Below are 13,646 nucleotides of genomic sequence, written 5' to 3' on the forward strand. Positions count from 1 at the left end.
GTTTTTTTTTTTTTTTTTTTTTTTTTTTTGAAGCTGACATTCTTGCAGGTTTGTCTCAGTCAAGTTTGCTTTTACTCCCCCCACCCCCCACAAAAAAAAAGAAAAGGACAAAAAGAAGTACAAAGATGGTGATCATGAAAATGAGGACGTATAACTTCTCTGATGTCACCTCCTATGCTCGTGCCTCTGTGTTTTTTGCCACATATCACTGGACATACGTTGTAAGCCAACTTCTGCAGCCTGCTTCTTCTCAAAACTTGACAACCTACAAACACTGAGATTAATTTGTTCATAAGTGATGTCATAGAAATCCCAAAGTTCCATTGGTTCATTCGCTCTGGGGGAGGAGTCCACCAATGAGGAATCGCAAAAACGTCGGTGGGTTTCCGAGCGGATTCTGTGAAGCCATTTCTTGTAACTCGGCACCTCTCTTCATGTAAAATCACTGCAGTTATCAGACTACTCCGTATCATATGTGCACACGCGCAAATATCAAAATCTGTGGGTGTCTCTGAATGAGTTCTGAAACTGTTTCAGTTCAAATATGTGAGGTGTTTGCGGGTGAATCTCATGATTGTCCGGGTCACATTTTTATGGAAGCCAGTTTACACCACGAAATAAAAGTAAAAAATGTAATTGCAACCTTTTATCTAACCATTCTGACTTGATATGCAAAAAAAATATAAACTCAGAATTGCGAGAAAGTCGGAATTCTGAGCGGGAAAAGTCAGAATTCTGAATTACTTTGTCGTAATTCCAAGTTTATATCTTGCAATTTTGACTTTTTCCCCCGAATTCTGTTTACATCTCGCAATTCTATTTATTTTTTTGCCACGGAATAAAAAATGGCAATTGAAAGTGAGTTTATATCTCATAATTCGCAATTGCGAATTAACATCTCACAATTCTAAGAAAAAAGTCTGAATTACGAGGTTAAAGACATAAGAACATAATAATTGTAAGAAACAGAATTGTGAGAAAAAAGTTTGAATTGTAAGATTAAAAAGTCACAATGTCCTTATTTTAATCCCGTGGCGGAAACGAGCTTTCCTACATTTTACCCACAAATCAAAGGGAATAAACAAGAAACTCTATTTTGCATATAATGAAGATGTGCTGATAAAGATTTTGAGTTGAGACATTATTTTTATGATAAATTAAGCATGTTTTCCCCACATTTAAACAATATATTAGTTTTCCTGCATTGGGGCAGTGAGTATTTTGTCAAAACTATGCTTAATTATCAACAAATAATACAAAAAAAGCAAAATATTATTTCCTGTTACTTTTAATGTTTGGGTGAAATATGACCCAAACTTGTTCAGGTCGGGTTTCGTGAGATTCACTCTTGCCCTCGTATGCATTTTCGTCAGTGTATACACGTTCAGCTTTACCGATGTGTGCATGTACACAAGAATACCCGTATGCTTGTACTGTGTTTGTGTGAACGTGTGAGTGTGTGTGTTTGAGCGTGGGAGACTGGGATGTGTGTTTGAGCGGGAGAGACTGGAATTTTAATACATGTCTGATTTGGTAGCATGCACTGCTGGGCTACTGAACTGCTCAGCCATAAAGCCTGTTCAATTAGTGAGGATTTACTTTATTTAAATTGATTTATTTTTCTCCTTAGAGGTGTATATCCATTTGTAAAGTATATTAAAGAAGAATTCTACCACTAAGTAAAGATTTGGAGTAATTTGTGCTTAAAATTTTACAGTTTGCTTTTATAATTTTAAGAGCTTAATAAGAGCTTATCATTGACTTTGTCTTAGTGTAGTGAGCCGCCAACCTAGACAGCATTTTTAGGCACTGTAATATGAGAATTTGCACAAAAGTGTTGTCTAGGTAGTTGGCCTACTAGAGCTATAAGTGGAAAAGGGTATGAAATGTGGAGCTTTGTCTCTGTATGTGTCCGTTAACATTGGCTGGGTCTGAACTTGGTGAGCGTCCTGCTGAGACACATTTTTGGGATTCATATAATGTAAAATTGCCTGTTGCCAGACTCCGATTTCTTAACTTTGATTTCATCCCATCGGAGAATATCAAACACGTTTGATATTTCAAGCCGATTTTAGGACACATATTGTTTTCATTTGTCATGCATCTCCTAGCAACAAGGCACATTTTTGTGTGAGTTTGTGTTTGAAGGGGACTGTTTAGAGGAAAGTCAGGTAGTTTTTCCTCTTTAACAATTTACAAAGTCAGCAAGTTTATGATGCCTAGTGTTTAAAATCGGTTCAGATTTTAAAAGTTGTATGTATTCCAGTTTTAAGGCTGTGTTTGAATACCAATGCACTGCTTACTATGCAGTATACACTGAATATGACTGATTTTACAAAATAGTTTTTTTTTTTAAATCTACATATGTATTCAATATTATGGAATGATAGAAGATTTAGTAATCAGTAGTATTACTGAAATCCATAGTATGCTACATTAAAGTGCATGTTTATTTCATCGTTGCATCTATTAATCATTGCAGAAACAATAATAATACTTTTAAATAGTTTAATTTTGTGTAAAAATGTTTTAACATTGTAGTCTAATAATATTCAAATAATAACAATAAAAAAAATCTCATTGTGTCTGGTACACTAACACTGGAAATCTGCACGGTAATGTCAATTACATTACAGTACTGTATTCACAGTAGCCTTCTTGGTTGTATACTGTACATTTTGGTATTCAGTGCATACAAAAAATTAACATACTATGCACAGTAGGTATACAATATAGGGTGATTACAGGTATACTGCAATCCAGAATTCACCCTTCTGCAGAATTGGTATGAACACAGCCATTGTGTTTGTTTTTATATTTGCACCAGATGGCGCTATTGTTTCAAAAATGGGTTTGCATATTTTGTCTGGCTTGTACATGTAGAACATGCTGAAGGAATACTTACATATGATAAAATAGACATTACACATCTTCTATTTTAAAACTAAAATAGATACGATACACTTCAACCCTTAAAACCCTTATGGTAATGTGGAAATACCACGTCACTGAATGATTACTCTATTCTTATACCATGATATTTATGTGGTTCTTCGTGGAATAGTAGGTTGTCATTGTGCATGTTCAAGAAACATTGTGTTACCGTGGGTACCAAGTACTGTATAAAAAGCATTAATACTTGCGAAGTTGATGCAATTGGGGGGGAAATAATTTAAAATATTTTCTACATTTGAGAAAAGATTGGAATTAAATATACATTCCGTACAAACTATGACTCAGAATTCTATATTATAAATACCAAATTCCCACATAATAACAGATCTGTGTTTGGGGGCGTGTTTTACCTTAATTAAGTCACTCTTCTATCCAATCAGTGTTTAGATGGGCGGTGTTCAAGCGCACAAGGCGCGCGCCCGGGCACGGAGACCGTAACTCGGTCCGGAATTCAGCGCAGAGTGATGACAGTGCCAACGCAGTCACATTTAGACAAGGAATAACTCACTTTCAGCTCTGTCATTTAATCAACTGATCCAGTTTTACTTGCAGACATAAACCCAGGCGCAAGTTCAGACCATGCGCTCTATGTGAACAGCTGCGCAAAGACGCACAGGCTGAAAGACATTTGACAGCTCGCCAACGGGACACTGGAGTGGACATGTGAAGAAATGGATATGCAGCCTCTTCATATGATCAAAATGCGATCTGACATCATCATCGTCCTCATCCTCACTGCTGTGATTGTTCCCCTGTGCACCTCGCAGTCAGGTGAGCGTCCAACTCCCGTGCGTAAAAGTGCTTATCCGTCCTTCAGTCTTGTTGGATAGCTTTGTGTTCTGGTATAGCATTTAATTTAATGTATGAAAACATGTCATGCATTCAACATTTTCTAACCCGTGAAGTCGCAGTGATCGTGTATTCTCACTAAGGCAGCGCAAATACTTCTGTGCCAAACTCCAAGTGGCCAAATTACATCCGTGCGCAATTCATGATGTAATTCAGTTTTATATGCGTGTTTAATGATATTTAGATGTCAAGATGATGTCAAAACATTCGTCAGAGATCTATTATTAGGGGAAACTGACATCAGGATTCCACTAGTAATGATAAATCACTGTTTGCACCGCCATTGCGCGTTTGCGCACGCTATTGCGTGCGGATATGTCTCAGTCCGTCTCTTTTGAAACGATCTTGTTTCTTGACTGATTCTTGTTTTTTGAAGTGTGAATGAGCAAGTTATTTCGTTTCTTCTCCACACGATGGTGGCAGTCAACCGAGAAACATCAGGGCAGCTGAAGCGCGGAGCCGTGAGTTTTTTACGCATCTTTCTTCATGATGTGTAATGACTGCGGAAGCGCTCTGAACCTTTAAGAATTAACTCATTATGTATTCAAATAAAATTTCACTCTGTTTTTGAAAGAACACCCCAAATTATTATTATTATGATTGTTGTTGTTGTTGATACTACATCAATATAATTATTTTCTTGCTATTCTGGCTATTTAATACGTTTATTATATTTTTTAAAACAATTTTTATTTTGATAGTTTATATATTTCCATAAGTCAATTCTAGTTATCTAATTATTTATTATAAAATCTATTTTTTTTTATGCAAGCTTGAGGTGATTTGTCTGATTTGTTATTCAGACATGTTGCTTTTTTTTTTTTGCATAGAGAATAAATTTAATTTCAGCTCTTTTGAAGTAAATCTACTTTAATGCTAGATTAATAATGGGATAATGAACTAATAAAAAATGATGTTAGACGGTCTATGGCTGCCTCTGCTCAAGGTTACTGCACCTGCAAAATATCAGGACATTGAATATTTATAAGCTAATTTAAGTGTTGTTCTACACAATTTGAGCTATGCTTTTTATTAACACAATACTGTGGTTTGAGCTCATTTCCAAAAGTTGTGCATGTAAATTTGTTCTACATTCATTTTTCATTGTTTCATAGGCCTGGTTTTGTGGAAAATCATATTTTAAAGTGTGTCCTTTAAATGCTTCTCATTTATGCATCAGCTCACACCTCTGTCGAGAACCATATGGCACCGCATTTGACCCAGGCTTCCATCTGACATTTAAGTTTGATAGAAAATTACTGCTGGTCGACCTGAGAATATGATCAAATTATGAATCATCTTCAACCCAAATTAAGTTTGGTTGGAGAGTTCATGCGAGCTGAGGGAGTGAGAATATTTCCTGTTAATTAATGTAATCATTGCTCTGATATCTAGACGTGAACTTTATGTAGAACAGAAGAAGTTTCTTTCTTAGTAGAATATCCCAATATTAAGACAATTATTATTTATAACAGCCCATAATATGGATCACATTCTTTGACCTAATCATTATCTTGACTAATACAGTAATTATTCACACATCTGGTCTTTTGATCACCGGTATCAAGATGTTTATACACTGCTACTTTTAATGTATGATCATCTGTATTGAAAGACACAGTTTACTCACCCTTACATTGTTCAAAACCTGTGTGGCTTTTTTCTTTCTTTGGTGGAACACTAAAGAAGATGTTTTGGACTGACAGCCTCAGTCACTTTTGCATCTATAAACTTTATCGAATGGACAGAATGCAGCATTCAATACAAGCTAAGCGCTGTTATCACAGTCAATATATTCGACATGTTGCTCAGTTTGTTAAATCAAGCAAAAACTGCTTGCGCATTAATGCACTTACAATGAAAGTCTGTGTGGCAAGATGTTCTAGAGAGTTTAAAGGCAAAAATGTGAAGCTCATATTTTTGTTCATAAGTGTTTTTATGATTGTTTTAATGTATTTGTGTAGTATTGGAGTTGTAAATCATCCTTTTAGCAGTTAGATTTACTTTTCTAGGTGGATGAACAATTTGTGATGTAAGAAGTCACATTCTGTTGGGTTAGTAAGTGATTTTATCAGATTAGTTTTGTTACTTACTGTACACTGCCATTCAAAAGGTTGTGGTCGGAAAGATAAAAAAAAAAAAACATTTGATGCTTAATGTTTAATTTTTTTTAAAGTCTCTTATGCCCATCAAGGCTGCATTCATTTGGCCAAAATACAATAAAATGGCAACATTGTGAAATATTATTAACATTTTAAATAGGTTTTTGTTCTATTTGAGTATATTTGAAAATGTAACTTATTTCTGTGATTGCAAAGTTGAATTTTCAGCATCCATTACTCAAGTCTTCAGCGTCACATTTATTATCAATGTTATGTGCTGCTTAATATTTCTGTGAAAACCATGATACATGTTTTTTTTTTCAGGACTCTTTAATTAAAGGGGTCACAGGATGCCCATTTTCCACAAGTTGATATGATTCTTTAGGGTCTTAATGGAAAGTCTGTAACATAGTTTGGTTAAAATTTCTCAATGGTAGTGTAAAAACACATTTCAGTTCAAACAACTTGTAAAAGTGCATATGACCCCTTTAATAGAAAATTAAAAAGTACAGCATTTATTTGAAATGGTAATCTTTTGAAACATCGTTAATGTCTTTACTGTCATTTTTGTTCAGTTTAATGCATCCTGGCTGAATGAGACAGAACTTTTGGCCAGTAGTGTATAATGTCAAAGTCTTGTGGCTATTCCTTCAAAAGCAAGTTTTTTTTAATGTTTCTCTGTGCACTGCGTTGCCTTAGACATTTAAAGTGCATTACTGAAGATGTGACTTTATTTCTTTCCTTATTTTCTTGCATGAAAATCAAGATGATTCACTGTTGTCTGTATCTGCTGTTAGATTATTTGTTTCTTTTTTCATCAGTATTTGATTGTGCTGCCGTTTTGGCCCTTGACCTATGTGTGCAAAACAGCGAAAAACAACTTCTTTCTCTATTCACTTGAGCTCATGCTGAACTCAGACTCTCCGCCAAAGCAAACGGTTGACTTCTTTTTGCAGCATCCTCTTATTGTCCCTGGCGCTTAAGAGGGAATGACATCTTCAATTTCCCGATTCTCGGTACGAAGTAAACCAATAAAGCCTGTTGTAATCCACAGACTCCTGCTTCTCTAAGAATGGCAGAAAGGCAAAAAAGCGGAGAGGATTTTCTTTTCAGTGGCTGTAGGGTTTGTTTCTCTTCCACTTGTAATTCTTCTCAGAAAACAAATGCCTGCGGGTCTCTTTCTGTAGGACAGAGTTGCCAACACCCTACCCTCACTCTACGAGTCTTTCAGGCTCGCTTTCACCCTCCCTATCCGTTTCTCTTTCAGCATCTTCTCCGCGCCGCCTGGCTCTGTGCCCTCACAGTCAGCTGTAATGCTAGTCTTCTCCTCATCCTGTGTGTGATGCAGACCTGCATTTCTTATTGAGCTTTCGCTGCAAGCACGCGATTGTTGGTTTATACAGGTGTTTAAGCCCAATAAGCGGGATCATCATTGTCTTTCCGAGCATCAGGCATTAGAAAGACCCTTGGGAATTTTTAAACAGAGATAAAGTGTCCCGTAATGCCTCTGCAATAACTGTTTTTTTTTGTTGCAAAAAATTACTTGGAAGTGTTATACTGTAGTTTGCTTATACAGTGTTAATGTGCAACTGTGACGTGTGATGAAACTTTGCTTTAAATTGTTCTTTTTGTGACAGTAAAACTGTAACTTTTATGTTTTCAGAGGAAAATGTGAGCTGCTGTCGCCGTTTTGGTTTGGGGGTGGTTGCCAAATCATTGCTATGAGATTGCTAGGGTGCTGTAATTGGTTGTAAGCATATTGTAGATGGTTGCTAAGGTGTTGTCAGAGGTGTTTCCTCTCCTTCTTCTTTTGCCTAAAGTTAAAATAGCTTCTGCAAATTTGAGGGTTGGTACAGTTTTTATTGTTTTTGAAAGAAGTCTCTTATGCTAACCAAGGCTGCATTTATTTAACCAAAAATGCAATCAAAATAGCAATATTCAGAAATATTATTTGGTCTTGGTTTGGTCTGTCCTGTAGGTAAGGTTGCGTTTACCCTGACCTTGGCTCTGTGTTTCTTCAAAACCATGAGACATTACGTCTGGGCTTTATGTTCTCAGCGGAGGGCTGGCGTACATCTCCACTGATCCATCACTCGTTCCAGCTGTAAACATCACACTCTAATTCAAGATGAGCGTGACTGTAATTTAAAGCGACAGCGTCTTAGCAGAGAACAATAAAGCAAGACAAAAGCAGACGTCGGTAATTTTAATTTGATAAGCAGGCGATCACGGTGAGAGATCATCTGTTCTGGTTGTGTTCCACAGATAATTATTAGGCTCAAGTCATCAGTTAAAAGTTTTCTAAGAGCCTGTCATGCTATGTCTGACTTTATGTGGATTTATTTTAAAATGACTAAGAATGATAATCCATTCAGAAGTTTGGGTTGGTAAGATATTTTAAAATGTTCTTAAAAGTCTCTTAAGCTCACCAAGGCTGCATTTATTTGATTACAAATACAGTTAAAAACAGTAATATTGTTAAATATTATCACAATTTAAAATAAATGATTTCTATTTTAATATATTTTAAAATGTAATTTATTTCTGTGATGAAAAGATGAATTTTCAGCATCATTACTCCAGTCTTTAGTGTCACACGATCCTTTAGAAATCTTTCTAATATACTGATTTGCTGCTTAAGAAACATTTCTTATTGTTATCAGTGTTGAAAACAGTTGTGCTGCTTAACATTTTTTGTTTGTTGAAACTGTGATACTCTTTTTCAGGATTTTGTAAATAGAAAGTTCAAAAGAACAGCATTTTATTTAAATCACTTTTTTTGAAACATTACAAATGTCTTTCTCACTTCTGATTAATTTAATGCATCCTTGCCGAATAAAAGTTCCAGTTTAATTCCCCCAAAAATCTGCTATTTTCAGTCAGCCATAGCAGCCCCCATGGTTTTAAACATACTGTATTTTTCAAAAATAAAGTTATTTTTTCTGCCTAAAACTAAAGGAAAAATTGGAGTGCAGTATAAAACTTTCATTGTGTTGTATCGCATATGTTAGCATGCTTGCAAATGACGTGCTACATATGAGCAGATAGCATGTTAAACTCATGTTTGAAAGTCATTGTAATGTTTGACTACATATGCTGTTCTAGCTTCTGCATCCATCAAATGTGTGATAGAATCTAACAATAACTGTGGCTCCTGGAATCCTTCGAAATGAGGTTAAAAACTACCATCGTGAGATGTTTTAGTCGTGCACCGAGAAAGCAGCGCTAGAGCGACGTTTCCATTGTGAGAATGGCTGGGTGATGCATATTCTCACACACACAGCTGAAGGAATCAAAGGTTTGTCGCAGCTGTGTTGTGGCTTTGCAGGTCGTCTGAGCTCATGGATTCCCCAGGCAAAGATCCTAAATAAAGACATCCTGCTGGCTGACTCAAACTTTTGGCAGAGTCACAATAGAAAGTCTTTATTATAGCATCTGCCCATAGGTGCATTCAGTGTGTTGGCTGAAACCCATCATCAAGTCTCAGCCGGGTGACAGTGCTCTCTGCATCTCACTCAGAGACACTGAGAATTGGTCCTCTTCTTCTGTTCACTGTCAGTCTCAACCTATTTTCAGGGCTGGAAACACGTTACAATCTTTTTCTTTCGCTGGAAATGACTAAATCAGACAGAAAAGACATTCGCTACAGTAGGTTATTGCTGAAATCTTGCATACTAGAGTATAGTGCACCAGTGACCACCCACATCTGCCTTGTTTCAGCTAGGAAGTATTTTTCTCCATAAGGATTTAAAAAATAGTTTGGTAAAGATTTCTAAGCCTTTAACTTAACCAGGTAGGAACAAGCTATTCATTCATCATATAAAGCATTGCAATTGACATAATTGACTGAAAAATGTTGGTACAATATTAAACAACTGACTGGGATTTATCATTCATTTACACGTGAGCAGCTCATGATCCAGGGTTTTCAGCGCCTCGCTGCTCAACACAAATTGCATCTCTGCAAGTCCTATAACTTTCAGTCATTTCAAATGTGCATTTGAAAACGCACACATTTGTAATGAGAATTGTTCATTATATCTGTTGTCAACTAAATAAATGCTTTAAGGTCTCTCAGTGTTTTTCTGCAAATATAAAGTTCTACAGTTAAAGCAGAGAAATTTAGACAGCTATAAATATTTTTTTATTTTGTTGTTCTGCAAATCATTTATATTTATATTTATTATTATTATTATTTTAATTAATAGTTTTTTTCTTTACAGCACAGTAGTAGTATTGCAATACTAATATATGTCTTCATGGATTAATAGTAATAATTTTTAATCACAGGGAACAGGGAGTTTCTGAGTTATTGATTACAATAATATAAAATATATATTTAAATTAATTACAAAAATACAAAAAAATATATATGTAGCTTAAGCAGAAAATACAGGGAATTTGATATACCAAGAGATTTTTCATTACGTCATTTGCAATTTTTCATGGGTTTGAGAGGTCAGTTATGAACAATTTTGCAACATTTTCCTTTTCCATGATAGTGACTTCACTGATTGGTGGATTTGTGGTTCTAGTGGATCTATCATTATCATTGAATCACTATTTTCTTGTCTATAAATGTAAAGCTGCTTTTAAACCATTGCATAAAGTAGTGTTTAAAGCACTATAGAAATAAAGTTGAACAGTGTAGATTGGAAATTTGATTAAGCAAAAGTGAAAACCACACTACAGAAGTATATTCCATTGCTTAATTCTGGAGTTCATGGCAGGTCTGCATTGACAGGTTTATACTTCATTGCTAAAAAGCTATTACCCTGTGAAGAAAATAAACAGGATTTTCACTTACTAAAATGTAGTGCAGCTCTGCTTGTATTATTTTTAACATCCGATCAGTTGCTTATGCTTGTATTCTTAATTTAAGCCAGCTACATATGCTAAATGGTTACATTTAAATGTCAGATCTGCTATGTTGTGTCCAGTTAGCTACAGTAAAGTTCTCTGCATTGCATTTGTATTTGATGATCTCCAAATTCTGAAGAAATTCAGACAGTAATCCCACATTATAGATTTCACAATCATGCAAGCAATATTGATGTGCAGCCCTTTTCTTCAAAGGTGAATCCTACGCACAGGAAAGTCACTTGCCCTCCAGCTGCACGAGTGTCAAGTTGAATAAGCCTGGACTTATTAGTTGTAAGACCTGATCAAAATCCAGCTTCTATTTGAAGTCCAGATCGCAGAATAAAATGGCCTTGGTCTTTGCATATATGTCCACCGCTTAGAAATGAGGCTGCTCATACTGCTTACACTTAAGGGTTTCTTCAAATCTGGCACTGTTTTTTCTACCGTTTAAAAGTTTGGGGTCAGTAAGTTTAAAAAAAAAAATTCAAAGTCTCCTATGCATGCCAAGGCTGCATTTGTTTGGTTAAAAATACAGTAAAAACAGAAAAATTGTGAAATAATATTACAATTTAAAATAACTGTTTTCTATTTGAATATATTTAAAAATGTAATTTATTCCTGTGATGCAAAACTGATTTTTCAGCATCATTACTCCAGTCTTGATGTGTTCCTTCAGAAATCATTCTAATATGCTGATTTGCTGCTCAAGAAACATTATCATCAATGTTGGAAATTAATGATTTTGTAGAACCCATATGTTTTTCAGAATTCTTTAATGAATGTAAAGTTCAAAAGAACATCCTTTATTTGAAATAGAACTCTTTTGTAACGATGTAAAAGTATTTACTCTCACTTTAGATCAACAAAGCAACTAGTCCAACCACCTAGTGTAATCTACCAGAACTTTTTTGCTCGGAGAAATATCACTTTTCTTCAGAAAAATGCAAAAATCTAGTTATGAGTCATTAAAAAATAGGGTTTCTAATCTATTCTCGCTCTCTTTCTTTTTTAGCACTTATTCACTGATGTACACACACACATGCACACAGCATGTCCTCAGAGACAAGGTGATTAATTGTCCTGACTAGGGCTTGTGAAATTTGCAATGGTGGCGCTGTACTCGAGGGGAACCAACCATTGCCCTGTCAGCTCAAGCACTCAGACACCATATTCCTCGTCTCCTGAACCTGACAGCTAAAATTAGTCTTTGAGCTCTCTCTGCCTCCGTTTCTCCTTTGTAACTGATCCGCCATTGTTTCATCTCGCCCCGAGGGATAGTTTTTCATCCCTGCATGAGTTATTAAAGTAAGAAGAGAGGGATTTGATTTAATGTGCGTGATTATGAGAGCAGTTTGACTGTTTGTTTCCTCTTGAAAAGCTTGTGATTTTTCATTAAAATGCAGCTAGATGTAATGCCTGAAGATCTAAAGATAAGCAATGAATCCTCCAAAACGGCCATGTTTTGCAAGATAAAACGTTAAACGAGTTACTTTTGATGCTGTTTGGGATGCTTATCTTACAGAATAGGGCCTAAAACGCTTTTGTGTTTAACAAAGGGTCAGCGAAAGAAGGTGCATAACCTCCTAACTAACCATAATGTGAGATTTCTATGAATTTTCAAATTAATATGTATTTATATTTTCTATTTGTTTTTGATTTATGAAGTTTTCAAGCACTAAACCTGTAATATTTATTTTGATCAGATTTTATTTGATTTTGTTTTGCTATTTTCATAAACAGACAAATCACTCAGAAAAAAAGGTACAAAGGCTGTCACTGGAGTGGTATACCTTTGAAAAAGCTACAACTTTGACCTTGTTTACCCATAAAGGGTGCATATTAGTACCTAAATGGTACATTTTAGTACCTCTTGAAAATGTAACTGTCCCAGTGACATTTATATCTTTTTTTAGTTTTTTTTCTGAGAGTGATGAATGGTGTGCAAGTAGCATTTGTCCAGCACTCAAATTTAGCGTTTTTTGTACTTAAAAAAAAAAAAAAATCAAGTCAGTTGGAAACTGAAAATATAATTGCATTACATTTACATTTAAAATTGCATTACAATTACATTTTAACCACTCGGCAAGAATGTAAGTGCAAATGGGAACTCTAGGTGGCGATAGATGGTTTAAGAGGCTGAACCCAAATTTGGTCAGGTGATTTTTCAGAACCTGTCATGTAACTCTGCCAAATTTCTTAACTTTTCATGTAAATGATCCTTCAGAAATCATTCTAATATCATAGTTCTAATCATTCTTTTATTCTAATATCACTTTTTCATCATAGTTTTTTGGGCTGCACAGATACAGTATAATGGGTGTCAGTGTACTTTTTTGCTTCTTGGCCCATAAATGTATTCCATTGCCCTTTCTTAATTGGTGTGATGTACTTTCGTAGATTCAAGCTTTTCTTCTTTAGTTCATGCACAGTACTTAGCCTGCTTAGCTTCATTTAAAGAGGCCTAAGATTTAAACACTTAACTGGGGATGCTGGGATATTCACAGTAATGGTTCTGCTCAAGAGCTTTTCCAGGTCATTTATCAGGTCTAGCTGGGCAGGATCAAATGAATCACAAGCACTCCTGACACTTTCATGGAGGTGGTCTTCTGCGAGACACTAGAATGAACGGAGCAGCTGAGCTTGACGGAGGAAGGTCATGAAATAGTTTAATGCCCCATCACACCAGACACCCTCTAACGCTTAAGGTCATTAATCACATTAATATTAATTGTTTAATTAGACTGTAATTACACAAGCCATTCTCATTGCACTTGAGCCTAAATCTCATGAAAAATTTACCCAGGTCACAGAAATGAAACAAATCAACCCCTTTTTCGTGTCCAGTTATTGTTTTTGCACTGTGACATAATTTTTTTT

The 13,646-nt window shown here is 35.5% G+C and overlaps 1 protein-coding gene across 1 annotated transcript in view; it reads left to right on the forward strand.

Annotated features, from left to right (window-relative positions):
• The first annotated feature begins 3,407 nt into the window (after positions 1-3,407).
• Positions 3,408-13,646, forward strand: part of erbb4a (erb-b2 receptor tyrosine kinase 4a) — a 171,795-nt gene continuing 161,556 nt past the window's right edge. The window contains exon 1 of the mRNA XM_016467875.1: positions 3,408-3,726. Coding sequence (XP_016323361.1) covers positions 3,627-3,726 — 100 coding nt within the window. The 5' untranslated portion in view covers positions 3,408-3,626. The remainder of the gene's footprint in view (positions 3,727-13,646) is intronic.

This window comes from Sinocyclocheilus anshuiensis, unplaced genomic scaffold (assembly GCF_001515605.1).
Source record: "Sinocyclocheilus anshuiensis isolate Anshui unplaced genomic scaffold, SAMN03320099.WGS_v1.1 scaffold348, whole genome shotgun sequence".
NCBI classification, from domain to species: Eukaryota; Metazoa; Chordata; class Actinopteri; order Cypriniformes; family Cyprinidae; genus Sinocyclocheilus; species Sinocyclocheilus anshuiensis.